A 19874-nucleotide genomic window follows, 5' to 3' on the forward strand; every position below is an offset into this window, starting at 1 on the left:
CCCAGTGCTCATCCCAGCAAGTGTCCTCCTCATTGCCCATCACCCATAAAATAAACATCTTTGTTTCAAAGAAAGTCATGTAACTCCCCAAAAATGCTATGTAAAATAGAGAAAGAAAAATCCAGTGTTTATATTAACTTTTTGTAAATACTGTTCACAAGTGAGTCAAGCAGTGTTCCAGCATTTTCTTTTCATGTACTATGTTGAATTGCTTCTTTTTCTTTGCTTCATGTTCTATGAAACTATCATTAATTACTCCAACACCATCCATAAATAACTGCTGGTTAAATAGCTAAATGGCTAGTCCATATAGTCTGAAATTTCATTCAATAGGCCTTCAACCAAGAAATCTGTTGTTGGGGCCCTGGGTGGCTCAGTCAGGTAAGCACCCAATTTCGGCTGAGGTGATGATCTCACAGTCTGTGGGTTCAAGCCCCATGTAGGGCTCTGTGCTGACAGGTCAGAGCCTGGAGCCTGCTTCAGATTCTGTCTCCCTCTCTCTCTGCCCCTCCCCTGCTCGTGTTCTGTCTCTCTCTCAAGAATAAACATTTCTAAAAAAAAATTTTTAATAAAAAAATTGTTTTTACAGTTCAGTAAAATATTCCTGTAATGTTACTTTGGTAACTTATTCTTGAAGGAATTCTGAAGAGCAAGGCAGTTAAAAAATGTTACATTACTTCTGGTCAGTATGTCCCTTTTTAGGCAATTAGGCTGTGGCTGTGTTCAGCAAATTCCTATTCTATCATCCACTTTTTATTATCTCTCATCCATGCTTCTCTCTTTATTCTCTTTTTCTTTGTGAGTTGTATCATTTCATACCTTTTGTTTTTAAACTCCTTTAATGTCATGTAAAGTGGGGTTCAGGAGAGCGGTGATGGGGAAAGAGTGTGTGTGTGTGTACACTTGGAAGATCCTGTTCATTTCAAATACAATGTACTTAGGGGCTCCTGGGTGGCTCAGTTGGTTAAGCATCCGACTTCCACCCAGGTCATGACTCCATGCTTCGTGGGTATGAGCCCCACATCAGGCTCTGTGCTGACAGCTCAGAGCCTGGAGCCTGCTTCATATTATGTGTCTCCCTCTCTCTCTACCCCTCCCCTGCTTGCACTCTGTTTCCCAAAAATAAATATTAAACATTTCTTTAAAAATACAATGTACTTAAAAATAATCAGTGGAGATAAAAACAAGAAAAAGCAGGAAAAAATGTTTTTAAATGAAAGGAAATTTCAATTTATCAACTCAATATCCATAATAAGAGCAACCCTGTAAACCATGCACTATTCTAAGCACTTTACATGAATTACCTTACTTCACATACTTAATCTATTATATACTTTAATATATTCAATCCTAGAAGATAGGATTATTATTCCTAATTTTCCTATCATTATTCCTACTTGCAAAGGTTTAATTAATCTGCTCAAGGTCAAACAGTAAATGAGTTTTGGCAATGGAATTCAAACCCTTATCTCAACAACTCTTAAACCCCACAGAAAACCACATCTCATATGACGAAGGTGGAAAAAAGGAAAAAAAAAAATTTTTTTAACTACCCTTAACTTTGGGGTTCCTAAAAATGAGATCAATTTCCCATAGCTCAACACTACTAAAAGTAGATTTGTCTTATGTTTCTTATTAATTTTATCTGTTCCTAAAGTAGCAAGAAAACGGTATCTAGTAACAGCTTTTCTGTGTTTAATGTAGAGAAGGTTCTGTTTACCTAATGTATATACAGAATTCACTCAGCTAGTATTTTTTCCAGTATCTTAATCCCTTTTAGATACATGCATATAAGTGTATACGCAGAAGCATTTGTGTATCTTAAGATCCCAGTGAGAAAATCACCCAACTACTACCCAAGCAGACACTGTAAGGACAAATAAAGCCAAAATCAAAACCACACAAAGAATGGCAGAAAGAAAAACGCAAAGATGGAATGAAAATGACAGGAATGTATACTATTAAGTTAATATATGTGAAAATATTTGAACTAAGAAGGTCTATAAAAATGGCAGATAATAATTAACATTTGGTAGCAAGGAGAGCCTTTTAAAATGTTGTAACTGCTCTGCTGGTTTCACCTTAACTTATTAAAAGTGATGTTTATTTGCAGAGTTTCACAATTCAATTTCTTATCCAATATACATATTCACTTCCATTTGGGTAAAAGTTACCGAAACACACACAGAAAGAAAACCAATCTTCAAGCACAAAGACTCTGCCATTTACTCATTAGTCTCAACTTTCCTGGTTAACTTCAAGTTTCCAAGTCTGCACGTGTGCACACACAAGCATTTGACTAGATGTCAGTGCAAAAATTGTTTTTAATTCACAAATGAAAACAGAAAACAAATCACAAGTAAAAGAAATAATGTCTCACCTTCTAAAAGAGAAGAATTTAAGCAGAGGTTTTAGCTTTTCAAATAACTAAAAGAAAATTCAATGTACAAAAGCAAATGGAACATAAACATGGGAAATGTCTTATATAAAAAATCAAAATTTTTACTATGTACAAAGGTGGTAAGAGACCAGACCAACCTTTAGAGTACTCAGTACTTAAAGCAGATACAGCTGAGATCTTAGAATCTGTCCTGCATATAAGAGCTGCTAATAAAACTGATCTCTAATATTTTCTACCCATTATAAACAAGTTTAAAGTAGAGAAGGATAAAAAACAGAATTTTTTTCCATGTATTTATATCACTGATGAACATATTCTTAAGAAGTGCTTCTCAAATTTTCAGTACACTATAAACACTATAAATATCTATCCCAGATAATTACCAGTATCGCATTAGGTTCCAGAAATTATTTAAATTCTAATTTCTCCTTAGTAATAGATCACATAAAATTTGCACGAAAACTTCCTTTTTCTACAAAAATGAATAGTTTGTTACCTGGCCTGGTATACTCATTTTTTCCCCCTGATTTTTAAAAGAGTAAAATTTGTGTTCCTTAACAGTATTACTCTTCTTTCCTTGTTTGTATATAATACCAAGGCAATGGGAGGATCAGGACCCAATCCACAGTAACTCTAGATATAGGCTTAAACTACTTCAATCTTGCAGTTTCTAAGTTTATAAAATCCAAAAGTCAGTAAAACAAAACTTAATGCTATTGATGTTTTAGAAGGGCCTTTATTTTAGCATTTTGAGAATTCGCCACCTTATGAAACGATGCAGATCTTCACACTATTTACACAAATGACGCAACTTAGAATTGAAGACTGTTTTCTAAATAAACCTAACAATATCCCAGGTGTGGTCAGAGGACTTGCGAACAATAGATCTTTTAAGAAATACTTCAGTATTCATATAAGCAGCTAATTAATACAAGCTCACACTACTTAACATTACAGATGAGGAAGATTTTCTTTATGAACATGAGGATATGTACTTTGTAACAAGCAAAGAGAAAAATATTAAGTTAGGGCTTTGTCATATACATACATACTTTTCAATTATTTGATCACAATGGGTTTTTTTCCCCTCCCGGTTCATAACAAAAACCTCTTTCCAAGTTTTTCCTTTTCATTTTAGCAGTATTTTTAATCACAAAGAACATAATACAATCTTGCTTTTGAGCTCCAAAGCTCCATGCTCTGACTTGTTCTGTATTCAATGGTCTATACCATGGGATACGCTTACTGAGGAATGCTCAAATGATCTGATGGGATGTCAGAGGAAAATAAAAGAAGTCTGGTTTTTTTCATTTGCCCTTTATGAAAACTGAGCTCTAGTAATATCTGGTATATATAGACTGACATGGATGATGCTTGGTGGCTACTGACGGCATGTATTTCTACAACACTAAAAGACTAAATAGAAAGCACTGAATTAATGCTTAACCATACTTTAAATACAAAAATGAAACGTTACAGAATCATGTCTTAACTTAATGTGCTTCAATTTATCTAAAATGTCTTTTCTGTACTCTTCCGTAAGTGATTGTATGCTAGAATATAAATAGAGTATGCTGATGAACAAACTGTGGAAGAGCTGATTTGGGGAATTGTACTTGAAGAAATTTCTGGCTTGTGTATAATCCTGAATAGTCAAAAAAAAGTCAGGTTACTTTTCACTCCACTATATTTAATATGCAAGATAACACAAGTTCAAACTTCAAAGAGATGTCATTATTTCCCTCCCAGAGTGATAAAAATGTAAAAGTTTGCTAATACATGTTCATGAGGATATGGAACGGTACACTCAAACTACTGGTGGGAATGTAAACTGGTAACACCAAATTTAAAACAATTTGGTATTGCATGGTAAAAATGACTGCCTTTAGACTTCAAAGCCACTGATTCCACTCCCAGGTATATACATACCCTAGAGAAACTCAGGCATGTGTTCACTAGACAACATACTCACAGGAAGGCACAAAAGAGCATTATTCACCACAGTCCCATATTGCTGACAACTCAAATTTTCAAAAGGACTATAGTGGATAAACATATTATGGGGTAGTCACACAACAAACTGTGAAAGAAAAAAGAAGTTTAGCTACCTGGATCCATATGGTCCAATCTTATAAAGTTAATATTTAATTAAAGAAAACACAAAAGAGTACAGCTAGGAGAACTCCATTCATTTAAAGTTACAACAGGTAAACTAAATAATACTGTTTGGGGATACATATATAGATGGCAAAACAATAACACAAAGCAAGGAAGTGATTTGAACCAAGATCCTCCCAGTGATGGACCTGGGGTGTGTCTGGAAAGTACACCGAGAGGCTGCTGGGGGGTTGGCAATGCTCCTTTTCTTAATTTAGGTAGTGTGTGCTGCCTAACATATATGCTTCATAATTATTTACAATACTGGATGCTTAGATGTAAAACAAACTTTTAAATTATTAATATTTTGGTATAAGAAAAGTGTCATGGTTATGTTAAGTAATAGTCATTTATAGGAATAAACAGTGACATATGTATAGATAAAATTATATAAGGCTTGGGAGTGGTCTTCAAAGTAACAAAGGAAAGGCAAAAATGGATGGAATGAGATGAACAAGGTCATATAAGAATTGAAACTGTTGAAGCTGAGAGATGGGTGTATCACATGGCTTGCTAAGAAATAGCTGGTTGACGTTGAGGAAGACAGTAAAAAACCACAATCTAAACTGAACAAAGATCAATTTAAGAAAAGCATTAAAGAAACCATTTTTAACATTTACAAACTTATAAAAGCACTGTAATTTCTGAAAATAAATGGCTTTCTACTACCTCTGCTCATCCCCAACTTGACCTCACGTGAAACGCAAGGGACACTAACTTACAGGGCTTGCTGACTGGTCAAGGGCAAAAACCTTCCACTGCACTCTGGTGCCAAGAGCCTCTCTAATTTGTCTTTAAGCGTGTACACACAAATTCAACCTTCTCCTTGAGATCTGAAGTGCACAGGGCACACAAACCCCCACACTCCAAAGTAGGTGACTATGAGGAAATATGGCAGCTACTCCTGAGGCAGGTCTGGAAGTTGTGGGGCATAAAACAGTCTTAGGAATTTCTAGGTTTAGTATACACCTGAAACATTTCAATCAGTCTTCTGCACTACCTTTCTAAAAACTAATGACATTTTTCATTTCTCAACTGATAAGGGTAGTTTTTTATTTTTATTAAGCAAATTCATCTATTAAAGGCTTTGAGATGCTTGTGGTTACATGATAGGATTTTTTTTGTGAAATTAAGCAAATCAAGAGCACGTACTTTTTTGTTTTCACAAGGAATAAAGATATTTTTACCATATTCACATTTCACATATGGTATATGGAATGTTATTCTTGAAAATGGAAGTTCTAAATGAACCTGCCATCTGGAGTCATTATAATATAGTACCTACAGGGATGCAGTGCACTTGAGTAAGTACTCTTCTAACTATACAAATCCCCCGAAATCACAGAATGCCCTCAGCTAGAGTTTCCTCTACTGGCTTTTCACAGAATTGTTAGTTCATTTTATGAGGCTGCAGTAATGGCTTTGATGCTTGTGAGGATATCTATGGTCTTCTTAATAATTCCAAACTGCCTAGTGACCCAAGCCACCCCTTCCAATACCTCAACTATTTCCTTTGAAGAAACTTTAAACCCTTGAAAACATGGAGCACGATAATCTTTGTTTTGTTGTGGTCAGTCCAGCAACACCTCCTCCACCACCACCACCACCACCACCACCACACACACACACACACACTCAACTATACGTTAAAACTACATGAGAACAACAACAAAAATGACAGGAAGAAGAGCCACTGAGGGCTTTTCTAACAGCCTCATTGTTGAACACACTACAGGCTGATGAGGAACCTCTGGGTGAGTGTGCACAGAGAAGGTAACTACTCACCAGTCCAGAGCTTAACAGTATGGTCAGTCACGGCTAACTCTGAGTCTGGGCTTAGAGAAAGTAACATTCAAAACATTACAAAAAGACCATGTTCTTCCACTTGTTTTGTTCAAAACCATTCAATGATTTCCCATTTCATAAAGAACAGAAACCATGAAGTCTTTTCATGGCCTGAAAGGCCATATAGGAGCAGGCCCTCAGCAACCTCCCCGACCTCATCTCCCAGCACTGTTCCCTGGGCTCATAGCCACTCTGCCTTCTCTGATGCTCCTGTCACACACACAAACTCTGCACTTGCAGAGCCATGCACTCTCAGTCCCTCTGACTGCATGCTCCAACCTAAGGATCATGTGTTTTATTCCCCTCCATCTTTGCTTAAATATCACTTCACCAGACGGGCCTTTCCTGTATACTCTTAACACCCCTATTTCTCCTCTATCTCTGCTCCCTGATTTCCTTTTCCACAGAGCAGTTCTCCTCAGCTGACATCACAAACACTTATTTATTCACTAAGTTTCTCCTTTACTAGAATGAAAGCTAAGACAGCAGAAACAATGCCTGCCATCACTACCTAGTTTACTGCAGAAATAACTGGTGTGATAGTATACGCACTAGCATACATTAACTGTGTGTATAGGCCTAATTAAAATAACACATTTCAGAGACAAATAGCATTAACAAAATATGTGATGAAATATTATAAGTGGAAGGCATGTAATATAAATGGAAAAGTGGGGGAGGGTTGTAATTAATATTCACTATTTTGAGGATACCTTAGAAGTTTATTACCTTGATTGTGGTGATGGTAACACACGTGTATGCATATGTCCAAATTCACCAGACTGTATACATTATGTGCAGTTTTTTGTATACCAATTATACTTAAATAAAGCTGGAGGAAAAAAGAAGCCCTCCAGTACTCTAATGCACAATACTAAGTAAAGAATCACTAGAGCCCTAAAAAGATCTGACAGATCTTTTCATTTTTTTTAAAGAAAATTAAGTTACAAAGCAGCAACCATCCAAGTTTATTATTGTAGCTATATCTAATAACAGTAACTACAACATTAATAAATATAGTCAACTTGAAAAGTTAGGATTGCCATGGCTCAAAAAATTTGAGACTCCTTTATTCTCTGTACTGCACTGTGAAGTGAATGAGTGGGAAGAAAAAGTATGATCTTGTGCCACTACACAGAAAAGTGCATCTGTTTTCTTCCCATATTGGGTTGTTTCTTTTTCATACATGGAATGTGCAAGAGCAGGCGGTGGCAAAGAACGAGTGGGAGAGTTGGCATGCAGCACTTAATTTCAGTAAATACTTTAGAAAACTTCAGAGATGACCAAGCAGCTTTCAAACAAGGCACTCTTGATACGTCTCATAGAACTTCAAGGATATGTTTTTGAAGACTGTAAATATACATAAAACTATTAGTGCATCCTTTAAATGTTTTTCTGAGGCCAATAAGCAACGTATTCTTGCACTGTAACAGCCATATGGCCTTGTTAAGTTTTGTATTCTTTTTCTTGGCAAGCCAAAAATAAGAACTCATATGCCCATGGAATTCTTATGATGAAATATTTCATGCAAATATATATTATTAAACAATAACAGAATACTGACGTGTTGTATGTGTGCAAAAAACTTGACTCAAGGTGTATGTAAATCCTCTGTGTAACAGAAAATGTATTTCCAAAGTTTCATACTTTCAATTCCAAGGCTTTATGCTCCTGTGGTCTACTCTCCTAACCTATATTTTTCTATTTTAGCTATTAGTGCTTATACCTACATCACATACTGGAACAGGACTCACTTTACTATTTACATTATGAATAATGACAATGAAAAAGTCAATCTTAAAAATTATAGCAATACTGACTTCTGGTTTCCAGGCCGGCATGTAAAGAGCGTGGCAAGATTCACTCCCTTCCACACTCAAGGAAAGAGTTGAACAAACTGAAAACAAATAAGTCTTCTTAGATCCATCATCAAACTGAGATCACAGAACTGCTGCCCCCAAAACCAGATAGACAAATACAGAAAGTCACAACTTACTGGAGCAGAAACCCATGATGAGGAACTTCTGGGTACCCAGGACCAGTGTAGGAAGGCCTAAACTCTAAGTGATGAATTACTGGAAGAGGAATGTACATGAGTCTGAGAGTTAAGTACTTTAGAGGGCCCAGTCTTAGTTTCACCTCCAGGAACTCTACTATATACTCAATTGAAGATCAAAGAAACATCTCCTTGTGCTTCAACAAAGAGAGAGAAAAGTAGGTTTTTTAAATTTTTTTTTTTTAACGTTTATTTATTTTTGAGACAGAGAGAGACAGAGCATGAATGGGGGAGGGTCAGAGAGAGAGGGAGACACAGAATCTGAAACAGACTCCAGGCTCTGAGCAGTCAGCACAGAGCCCGACGCGGGGCTCGAACTCACATACCACGAGATCGTGACCTGAGCCGAAGTCGGATGCTTAACCGACTGAGCCACCCAGGCGCCCCTGTAGGTATTTTTAAGTAAGACACGGCATTTTGTTCTTAACAAAGGCTACAATCATGACAAACTACTGTACCCCACACCTTAACAACACATCAATAAGGCTTCTATATAACAGGAGAATACAACTGAAAGAAGTAGACACCTCAGATCTTATTTAAGAAGTCTCCAAGCAAATGCAAAGAAAATATGGCACAAAAACCAATATACCAGAGGAAATTTTATCTTCTGACACCAACAACTACAGTAAACATGGCCTAACACCGAGACAGATAAACATAAGTTGGCCTGTTCACTTCAGTTCCTTTACTCGTTACTATATCTGACTCTCAACAAAATATTACAAGGCATAAAACAATATACCCACAATTCAAAAATTCCATAATTTTTAAAACTGGGGAAAACGTAATCCTTGATAGTATCATTTATAAAAAGTTACACACAATAACTTAAATGTACAGGTAAACACACATTCACTAAAATATATATTCATATTACGTTTAAATTAGAACCATTCCCATTAAAGTCAGGAAAAGCAATGATGTTCACACATCACTGGCACTATTCAACGTTATACTGGAGGTCTTAGTTAATGCAGTAAGACAGCAACAGGACAAAAGATTTACTTACTAGAAAAAGACTAAAAAAAAAACACTGTTACCATAAAAGATATTTTGAAAATATAGTTTTCAATAAGTTGTCTGGTTAAAAGATTAGTGGATAAAAATTTTTTATTTCCTATATATTAGTAAAATTCTATTAGAAAATGTAATAGAAAAACAATTCGATTCACAACAGTATTAAAAGACCCTAAAATATTTAGAACAGATCTAACAAGAAATGTGCAAAATGATGAACTGATGATGAATGATGAAGTTTTAAAGCTTTTCTAAAAGAATATTAAAAGGTTTATGTAAATGAAAACATATGGTATGTTTCTCAAAGGGATTGTCCAGAATTTTGAAGACATCAATTCTCACCCAATTACACTCTATATATAATGCAATCCTAAAGTAAACACCTGCTGGATTAGAAATATGCATTATAGGGGAGTGTGGGTGGTTCAGGGAGTTGAATGTCTGACTTCGGCTCAGGTCATGATCTCACAATCTGTGAGTTCAAGCCCCACTTGAGGCTCTGCGCTGACAGCTCAGAGCCTGGAGCCTGCTTCGGATTCTGTGTGTGTGTGTGTGTGTGTGTGTGTGTGTGTGTGTGTGTGTCTGCTCCTCCCCCACCCACGCTCTCTCACTGTTTCTCAAAAATAAACATTAAAAAAAAATTTAAAAAGGGGTGCCTGGGTGGCTCAGTCAGTTAAGCTTCTAACTTCAGCTCAGTTCATGATCTCACAGTTAGTGAGTTTGAGGCCCACATCAGGCTCTGTGCTGACAGCTCAGAGCCTGGAGCCTGTTTCAGATTCTGTGTCTCCCTCTCATTCTCTGCCACCCACACACACACTCTCTCTCTCTCAAAAATAATAAACATTTGAAAAAAATTTTTAATTAAAAAATATGCGTTATGAAATATTTTATATAAAGAAAAACCTAATAAGGAACCATATAAAAACCAGCTACCTAAGAAAATATTACCAACATAATTGAAAAACAGTATCTATGGAATAGATATCCTCTATGATACAGCAAAAATTTACTTAGTAACTACAGCAATTAAAGCAGTATGGGAGTGACACAGATGTAACCATTATGAATAAAACCAAAAGAAAAAAGAGACTTCAGGAATGGACCCTAAAATATATGAAAAAACATAGTATATAGTAAAAGTGACATTCCAAATCACTAATACAAAGATTATTTAATAAAATGTCTGTAGAGGCTACTGGGTGTCTCAGTCGGTTAAGCGTCCAACTTCAGTTCAGGTCATGATCTCACGGTTTGTGAATTCGAGCCCCGCATCGGACTCTGTGCTGACAGCTCAGAGCCTAGAGCCTGCTTCAGATTCTGTGTCTCCCTCTCTCTCTGCCCCTCCCCTGCTTGCACTCTGGTCTCTATCTCAAAAATAAATATACATTAGAAAAATTTTTAAAATAAACAAACTGTCTTTAGGTAGCTGATTAGCATGAAAGAACAGACCCCTACCTCACACCACACAAAAGAATCTTCCATACTTCATGGATCAAAGAGTCAAATGTAAAAAACAAAATTATAAAAGTTGTAAAAGGGGAAATGGCAGAGTAAATGGCACAAGGAATCTGCATCCAAACACAACAAATGCATTGGCAAAATCCGTCTTGACAGAACTATTTTAGAACTCTGGAGTCTGTTCAAGGCTTGCAACCTCCAGGGAAGACTTGGAAGATAAACTACAGTTAATTTCCCCTCAATCTCAGTTCTTACTAGAGTAGCAGCTACCCATCCCCCCACTCCTAGCTGTGCAGAGCAGCTTACCACATCTTGCAGAGCCAGGGTGGGCAAAAATCAATCTGTCCTCTAATTACCTGTGCTTCTCATCACAAAAGAGCAAAGAGGTGGGCAGCCCTTGTACCTCCTCTTCTGGTTCAGCCACTTGTAGGGGATTTAAAAGCTGGCATCCTTTCTCCTCTCCCCCCAAATCCCTTCATTTTTTCATTTTTTTCCCCCTTGTGGAACCAGACATAAAAGACTAAGACATTCAAAAATCACTGCATGTATACCCAAGAAAAAATTTAAAAGTGACTGAACATGCCCTGGAAAAGGCTCAGAAAATATCTGAGAAGACTTTAAGATTACACCTCATTCTTCCTTTTATGGTCTTATAAGTGTAAACCAAACAAAACAAACTCACTTATTCAGCCAGCCAGCCACCCCACCCGGCTAACCAGCTGGCATCGATAGCTACATTCTCCAAGGTAATAGATCTGATCCTGAAAATACAAAGTAAATATAGTCAGGGTCCCTAAAGAATTAAAAGTGTGGTAGCGAGACTGTACAAGGGTTATTTACCATGCAGAAGCTCCATGTCATAACAGAAAAATGAACTAAGGAGCTAGTAGGAATAAAGATGAGGTAATGGCTAAGTCAGGAAAAAGCTGGTGGAGATTTTATAGAGGTTATTTGATGTACACATCTTAAAAGATGAAAAGAAAATGAGACTTTGGAGGGCAAGATTTAGGAAGAGGTAACAATATGAGTGTACAGGTTAGAAGGCACAAAAGTGGGGCATATACCAAAAAAAGTCAGCCAAGACCACTTACTCTCTATAGGACTTTGAGCGAAAAACTGAATCTATTTCAACTGAACAATAAGGATAATGGTATCTTCCTCAGAGGTACTGTGAGGAAAAAGAGGTGGTAGGTCAAGAAGGATGTAAACGCAGTCTGGCTGCCACACCCTCCACCTGCTAACTTCCAAGGCCAACTCTACTGTTTTACCTCAAATTGGAGTCTCCACCTCTCACTGTTCCTCTAGAAGCCATGTACTCGGTAGAGGAGGACAACATCCTCACTCATGTACAATGATCTAGCACAGTTCTTGACACATAGTATTTACCCAAAAAACAGGTGTTTTTTTTTTTCTTTTTTTCCTAACCAGATGTTCAGAGTTCCCCTAAACTACTTTCTGACACTCCTGAGATCTGCCCTCCAATTACTGCTACAGTCCTGATTCTCAGCTTAAGAACCAGTGGTATGTTTAATAAGCACCCCACCCAATCTGTACACATATTGCATCATACTTACAGGCTGAGGCTGTTCTGCAATACAGCAGTTGAAACATAACCAGAATTCACTCATGCTTATAGTCCACAGTATAAATGAGCACCAATGAAGTTCTTGAATCTTAGCTCAGGAAGCTTCACAAAGCACGCTCCTTGAGATGCTGAATGTCCAAAGATGCCAAAAAAATAATTTTATTACTTCTCTGTGTTTTTGCTCCTGGAAGTCAAGTATCTTATACAGATAATTCAATGAAGAAAGTCAAACTGTCTTTCTTTCTTTGCTTCTGACTCTACAGAAACTTGTTTCTGAACCACCAGGAAGGTACAAAAATTCTTGTCTTGACTCAAGGCCTCTAACAGGTAATCTAAAAAAAAAAAAAAGAAAACAAGTTATTTTACTGATCGTTAGATGCTTTTATTTTCTCAATCTGTGATAAAAATATTTCCCTACAACATAAGCATTGAAAAAAAAATCAAGATTTTAATAATCTGATATTTGACAAAAAATTTTTAATGTTTAGTTTTTTACTTTGAGCACGTGAGCAGGGTAGGGGCAAAGAGAGGAAGGGAGAGAATCCCAAGCAGCCCCCACGCTATCAGTGCAGAGTCCCAGTGGGGTTGGATCTCACAAACTGCAAGATCATGACCTAAGCTGAAATCAAAATTAGGACGCTTAACCAAGTGGGGCACCCAAGCACACCACAAAAATTTTTGAACACTTTTTTTGAGTGTTAGGTATTAAGACTATAGCAGTGAAATAAAACAGAAACCCTTGCTTTCATTAGGCACCCTATTTTATAACTATAAAAGTATTAATTATTCTAATAAATTTATCTAATCACTAACTACAACACTATGACTGCCATATAAAAGTCTGAAATTCCAGGCAGAAATACTGATCATTTTCATGTTTCTTCACTTGAACACTGATTTCAAAAACAACCCAGAAATAACTGGTACAGCAATCAATTCTTCTTACTCATTTTGTGAATTAAGACATTAGATCCCTGCCACCACCATCACCACAATCAGTGTCAGTAAAAATAGTTTATATCCCACTGGTAGTCAACCAAGCTGAGTCGATCAGAATACATGTCTGCCAATATTCTTTGTGGACTTGGGCTAAGAGTGAACCTATCTTTTCTTCTTGACTGCCAAGATGTTGATTTTAAGGCTTTAGCCAACTAAATTCCAAACTTCATGTAGATGACCATTCTGAGATAATAATGCTGACAAACAGACAAGAGAGAGGAGAAAATTTAGATGACATGAATCTCTGCTTCCTGTCATCCCTAAGACTAGTGTGACCTATGGGTCTGAGCTCTGTTTTTGTGAGGCAGTGTTTCTCTCTCTGCAGCCTGAAGCTACACTGAAGTGGATTTATATCACCTGCAGTCTAGTACAATTATCATGTGAAGATGTCCAGTAGACCACTGGATATACAGCTTTGAAACCAAAGAAAATTCCTTGAATTATCAAGAGATGATAAATGAAGCAATGAATCTGAAATTCTGAAGTAGCATATAATAATAAAGAAAGCAGTATCATGAAAAGCAAAGAGAATCTAATAGAGAACTCTAAGTAAGTAAGCATTATTAAGTTAGTTAGGTAAGTGAGTTACTAAGTAAGCAAGTTAGGAGCATTTAACTGGTGGGTAGAGAAAGAAAAGTCTACCAAGAATATCTGAGTGCTCTCAGAGAGAGAGAGAGAGAGAGAGAGAGAGAGAGAGAGAGAGAGGAGGAAAACCAGCTACTTTGGTGATCCTGCTTCAAACAGGAAGGAGATAACATAACTAACTGACATGGAGAGAGCAAAGAGAGAAAAGAATCCATTAGAATATGGGCAGCGAGGAGTCTGCTTGGGATTCTCTCTTCCTCTCTCCCTGCCCCTCCCCTGCTCTCTCTTGAGTGTACATATGCATGCATGCTCTCTCTCTCTCTCTCAAATAAATAAACATTTTAAAAAAAGAAGACAACGATGAAGAAGAAGAAAGGGCAGCAGTTACATGGCCCTGGTTACATCTGTTTCAGTAAAGTAGTATGGGCAGAAATCAGATTAGAGTGGGTTAAGAAGTGAGTGAAAGGTGAGAAGCAAAGGCAATAAATGTTAGGAAAAATTTCCAGGAAGACGGGATACGAAGTTTTAGGGGTGCCTGGGTGGCTCAGCTTGATTAAAGCATCTGACTTTGGCTCAGATACAATGAAGAAAAAAGTCATCCTGGAAATGAAAAGATCAAAGACCAAAGATGCATTAACAATATTCCTCAAAGATCTGTTAACATCTTTGTCCCAAGCAGTCAAACAGGTATCGTATGTTTATAAATTTTTGAAAAAGTTATCATAAATTTATAAGCTATGCAAACTATAAATCATAAACCATCACAGGCCCTGAATATTAAGTGAAATAACATTCCTCCTTTTCACTGTCTCCAAAACCAGGACTCGTATAACAGGAATGATAGTAATTTTTATATTCGTACACATGAAGATCTTCAGTAAAGATAAATGTATCTTATGTTTATGTCACAAATGTGGTACTCTGCTTCTACGAAGTCCAGAAAACAAGTCTCCTAACATACCACAGAAAAATGACATGTTAAGATTTAAGCCTACATTTAAAAAGAAAGATGAGAAGGAAGAAAATTTACATTCTTGCCATAGTTAACAATTCAGAACAGGGAAGATTTATTTTCAAGCAAGGATGAACATTCCTCATCTCACTCAAACTTCCAAAACAAAGAAGTGGCAGTGTTACAATTGATTCTGTCCACTGAAGTAGGTAAATAATACGAAGGTTTAAAGGCTCAGAAGAACAGTATGTTTCACTTACTTCCTTCTTAGGAAGAATATAACAGGAAACAGTTAAATTCACAATAACATGAACATTATTTCAGTGTTGCATTTAAGAAGTTTAATTCCATCCTGAATCAAAGACAAGAAGTCACTGTAAAATAAGTCACTGAGATGAAACAAGCACGGCAGAGGGAATACAGTCAATAATAAAGTAGTAACTTTGTGTGATAACACATGGCAACCATACTTGTGACAAGAATTTCATTATGTATGTCACTGTCCAATCTCTATGCTGTAAGCCAGAAACTATGTCAACTATACTTCAATTAGAAATTTAAAAAAATTTTAAAGATAAAAAAGTCTTTGTGAAACGAAGTATCTTTTAACCAGTTCCATACATCTCTGTTTAAAACTGAAAATTCTTTATGCTCATCATTGCTGCAACACAAACAGACATGGTAAAACTCCAAATCTATTGAAATATGAGGTTAATTTTTTTTTGTTCCAAGTTTTTATTTAAATTCAAATTAGTTGACATATAGTATAATATTGGTTTCAGAAGGAGAACATAGTGGTTCATCACTTACATACAACACCCAGTGTTCATCCCAACAGGCACCATCCTTAATGCCCATCATCCATTTAGGCCATTCCCCCACCCACCCACCCCCTGCCACCTCCCCTCCAGCAACCCTCACTCTGTTCTTTTTTTTTTTTTTTTTTATATATGAAATTTATTGTCCAATTGGTTTCCATACAACACCCAGTGCTCATCCCAAAAGGTGCCCTCCTCAATACCCATCACCCACCCTCTCCTCCCTCCCACCCCCCATCAACCCTCAGTTTGCTCTCAGTTCTCAACAGTCTCTTATGCTTTGGCTCTCTCCCACTCTAACCTCTTTTTTTTTTCCTTCCCCTCCCCCATGGGTTCCTGTCAAGTTTCTCAGGATCCACATAAGAGTGAAACCATATGGTATCTGTCTTTCTCTGTATGGCTTATTTCACTTAGCATCACACTCTCCAGTTCCATCCACGTTGCTACAAAAGGCCATATTTCATTTTTTCTCATTGCCACGTAGTATTCCAAAGTGTATATAAACCACAATTTCTTTATCCATTCATCAGTTGATGGACATTTAGGCTCTTTCCATAATTTGGCTATTGTTGAGAGTGCTGCTATGAACATTGGGGTACAAGTGCCCCTATGCATCAGTACTCCTGTGTCCCTTGGATAAATTCCTAACAGTGCTATTGCTGGGTCATAGGGTAGGTCTATTTTTAATTTTCTGAGGAACCTCCACACTGCTTTCCAGAGCGGCTGCACCAATTTGCATTCCCACCAACAGTGCAAGAGGGTTCCCGTTTCTCCACATCCTCTCCAGCATCTATAGTCTCCTGATTTGTTCATTTTGGCCACTCTGACTGGCGTGAGGTGATACCTGAGTGTGGTTTTGATTTGTATATCCCTGATAAGGAGCGACGCTGAACATCTTTTCATGTGCCTGTTGGCCATCCGGATGTCTTCTTTAGAGAAGTGTCTATTCATGTTTTCTGCCCATTTCTTCACTGGGTTATTTGCTTTTCGGGTGTGGAGTTTGGTGAGCTCTTTATAGATTTTGGATACTAGCCCTTTGTCCGATATGTCATTTGCAAATATCTTTTCCCATTCCGTTGGTTGCCTTTTAGTTTTGTTGGTTGTTTCCTTTGCTGTGCAGAAGCTTTTTATCTTCATAAGGTCCCAGTAATTCACTTTTGCTTTTAATTCCCTTGCCTTTGGGGATGTGTCGAGTAAGAGATTGCTACGGCTGAGGTCAGAGAGGTCTTTTCCTGCTTTCTCCTCTAAGGTTTTGATGGTTTCCTGTCTCACATTCAGGTCCTTTATCCATTTGGAGTTTATTTTTGTGAATGGTGTGAGAAAGTGGTCTAGTTTCAACCTTCTGCATGTTGCTGTCCAGTTCTCCCAGCACCATTTGTGAAAGAGACTGTCTTTTTTCCATTGGATGTTCTTTCCTGCTTTGTCAAAGATGAGTTGGCCATACGTTTGTGGGTCTAGTTCTGGGGTTTCTATTCTATTCCATTGGTCTATGTGTCTGTTTTTGTGCCAATACCATGCTGTCTTGATGATGACAGCTTTGTAGTAGAGGCTAAAGTCTGGGATTGTGATGCCTCCTGCTTTGGTCTTCTTCTTCAAAATTACTTTGGCTATTCGGGGCCTTTTGTGGTTCCATATGAATTTTAGGATTGCTTGTTCTAGTTTCGAGAAGAATGCTGGTGCAATTTTGATTGGGATTGCATTGAATGTGTAGATAGCTTTGGGTAGTATTGACATTTTGACAATATTTATTCTTCCAATCCATGAGCAGGGAATGTCTTTCCATTTCTTTAAATCTTCTTCAATTACCTTCATAAGCTTTCTATAGTTTTCAGCATACAGATCCTTTACATCTTTGGTTAGATTGATTCCTAGGTATTTTATGCTTCTTGGTGCAATTGTGAATGGGATCAGTTTCTTTACTTGTCTTTCTGTTGCTTCATTGTTAGTGTATAAGAATGCAACTGATTTCTGTACATTGATTTTGTATCCTGCAACTTTGCTGAATTCACGGATCAGTTCTAGTAGACTTTTGGTGGAGTCTATCGGATTTTCCATGTATAATATCATGTCATCTGCAAAAAGCGAAAGCTTGACTTCATCTTTGCCAATTTGGATGCCTTTGATTTCCTTTTGTTGTCTGATTGCTGATGCTAGAACTTCCAGCACTATGTTAAACAACAGCGGTGAGAGTGGGCATCCCTGTCGTGTTCCTGATCTCAGGGAAAAAGCTCTCAGTTTTTCCCCGTTGAGGATGATGTTAGCTGTGGGCTTTTCATAAATGGCTTTTATGATCTTTAAGTATGTTCCTTCTATCCCGACTTTCTCAAGGGTTTTTATTAAGAAAGGGTGCTGGATTTTGTCAAAGGCCTTTTCTGCATCGATTGACAGGATCATATGGTTTTTCTCTTTTTTTTTGTTAATGTGATGTATCACGTTGATTGATTTGCGAATGTTGAACCAGCCCTGCATCCCAGGAATGAATCCCACTTGATCATGGTGAATAATTCCTTTTATATGCCGTTGAATTCGATTTGCTAGTATCTTATTGAGAATTTTTGCATCCATATTCATCCGGGATATTGGCCTGTAGTTCTCTTTTTTTACTGGGTCTCTGTCTGGTTTAGGAATCAAAGTAATACTGGCTTCATAGAATGAGTCTGGAAGTTTTCCTTCCCTTTCTATTTCTTGGAATAGCTTGAGAAGGATAGGTATTATCTCTGCTTTAAACGTCTGGTAGAACTCCCCTGGGAAGCCATCTGGTCCTGGACTCTTATTTGTTGGGAGATTTTCGATAACCGATTCAATTTCTTCGCTGGTGATGGGTCTGTTCAAGCTTTCTATTTCCTCCTGATTGAGTTTTGGAAGAGTGTGGGTGTTCAGGAATTTGTCCATTGCTTCCAGGTTGTCCAATTTGTTGGCATATAATTTTTCATAGTATTCCCTGATAATTGTTTGTATCTCTGAGGGATTGGTTGTAATAATTCCATTTTCATTCATGATTTTATCTATTTGGGTCATCTCCCTTTTCTTTTTGAGAAGCCTGGCTAGAGGTTTGTCAATTTTGTTTATTTTTTCAAAAAACCAACTCTTGGTTTCGTTGATCTGCTCTACAGTTTTTTTTAGATTCTATATTGTTTATTTCTGCTCTGATCTTTATTATTTCTCTTCTTCTGCTGGGTTTAGGCTGCCTTTGCTGTTCTGCTTCTATTTCCTTTAGGTGTGCTGTTAGATTTTGTATTTGGGATTTTTCTTGTTTCTTGAGATAGGCCTGGATTGCAATGTATTTTCCTCTCAGGACTGCCTTTGCTGCGTCCCAAAGCGTTTGGATTGTTGTATTTTCATTTTCGTTTGTTTCCATATATTTTTAAATTTCTTCTCTAATTGCCTGGTTGACCCACTCATTCGTGAGTAGGGTGTTCTTTAACCTCCATGCTTTTGGAGGTTTTCCAGACTTTTTTCTGTGGTTGATTTCAAGCTTCATAGCATTGTGGTCTGAAAGTATGCATGGTATGATTTCAATTCTTGTAAACTTATGAAGGGCTGTTTTGTGACCCAGTATATGATCTATCTTGGAGAATGTTCCATGTGCACTCGAGAAGAAAGTATATTCTGTTGCTTTGGGATGCAGAGTTCTAAATAGATCTGTCAAGTCCATCTGATCCAATGTCTCATTCAGGGCCCTTGTTTCTTTATTGACCGTGTGTCTAGATGATCTATCTATTTCTGTAAGTGGGGTGTTAAAGTCCCCTGCAATGACCACATTCTTCTCAATAAGGTTGCTTATGTTTATGAGTAATTGTTTTATATATTTGGGCGCTCCGGTATTCGGCGCATAGACATTTATAATTGTTAGCTCTTCCTGATGGATAGACCCTGTGATTATTATATAATGCCCTTCTTCATCTCTTGTTACAGCCTTTAATTTAAAGTCTAGTTTGTCTGATATGAGTATGGCTACTCCAGCTTTCTTTTGGCTTCCAGTAGCATGATAAATAGTT

General features: G+C 37.2%; 1 protein-coding gene across 3 annotated transcripts in view; it reads right to left on the bottom strand.

The window, feature by feature from the left end:
• CDC42SE2 (CDC42 small effector 2) overlaps positions 1-19874 on the bottom strand; it is a 138659-nt gene that overhangs the window by 23547 nt on the left and 95238 nt on the right. For all 3 annotated transcript variants that reach the window (XM_025924986.2, XM_086704842.1, XM_086704832.1), the window contains exon 3: positions 12512-12854. In XM_025924986.2, coding sequence (XP_025780771.1) covers positions 12512-12565 — 54 coding nt within the window. In that variant the 5' untranslated portion in view covers positions 12566-12854. The remainder of the gene's footprint in view (positions 1-12511; positions 12855-19874) is intronic.

The sequence above is a fragment of the Puma concolor genome, chromosome A1 (assembly GCF_028749965.1).
Source record: "Puma concolor isolate L17-30 chromosome A1, mPumCon1.1.hap2, whole genome shotgun sequence".
Lineage (NCBI taxonomy): Eukaryota > Metazoa > Chordata > Mammalia > Carnivora > Felidae > Puma > Puma concolor.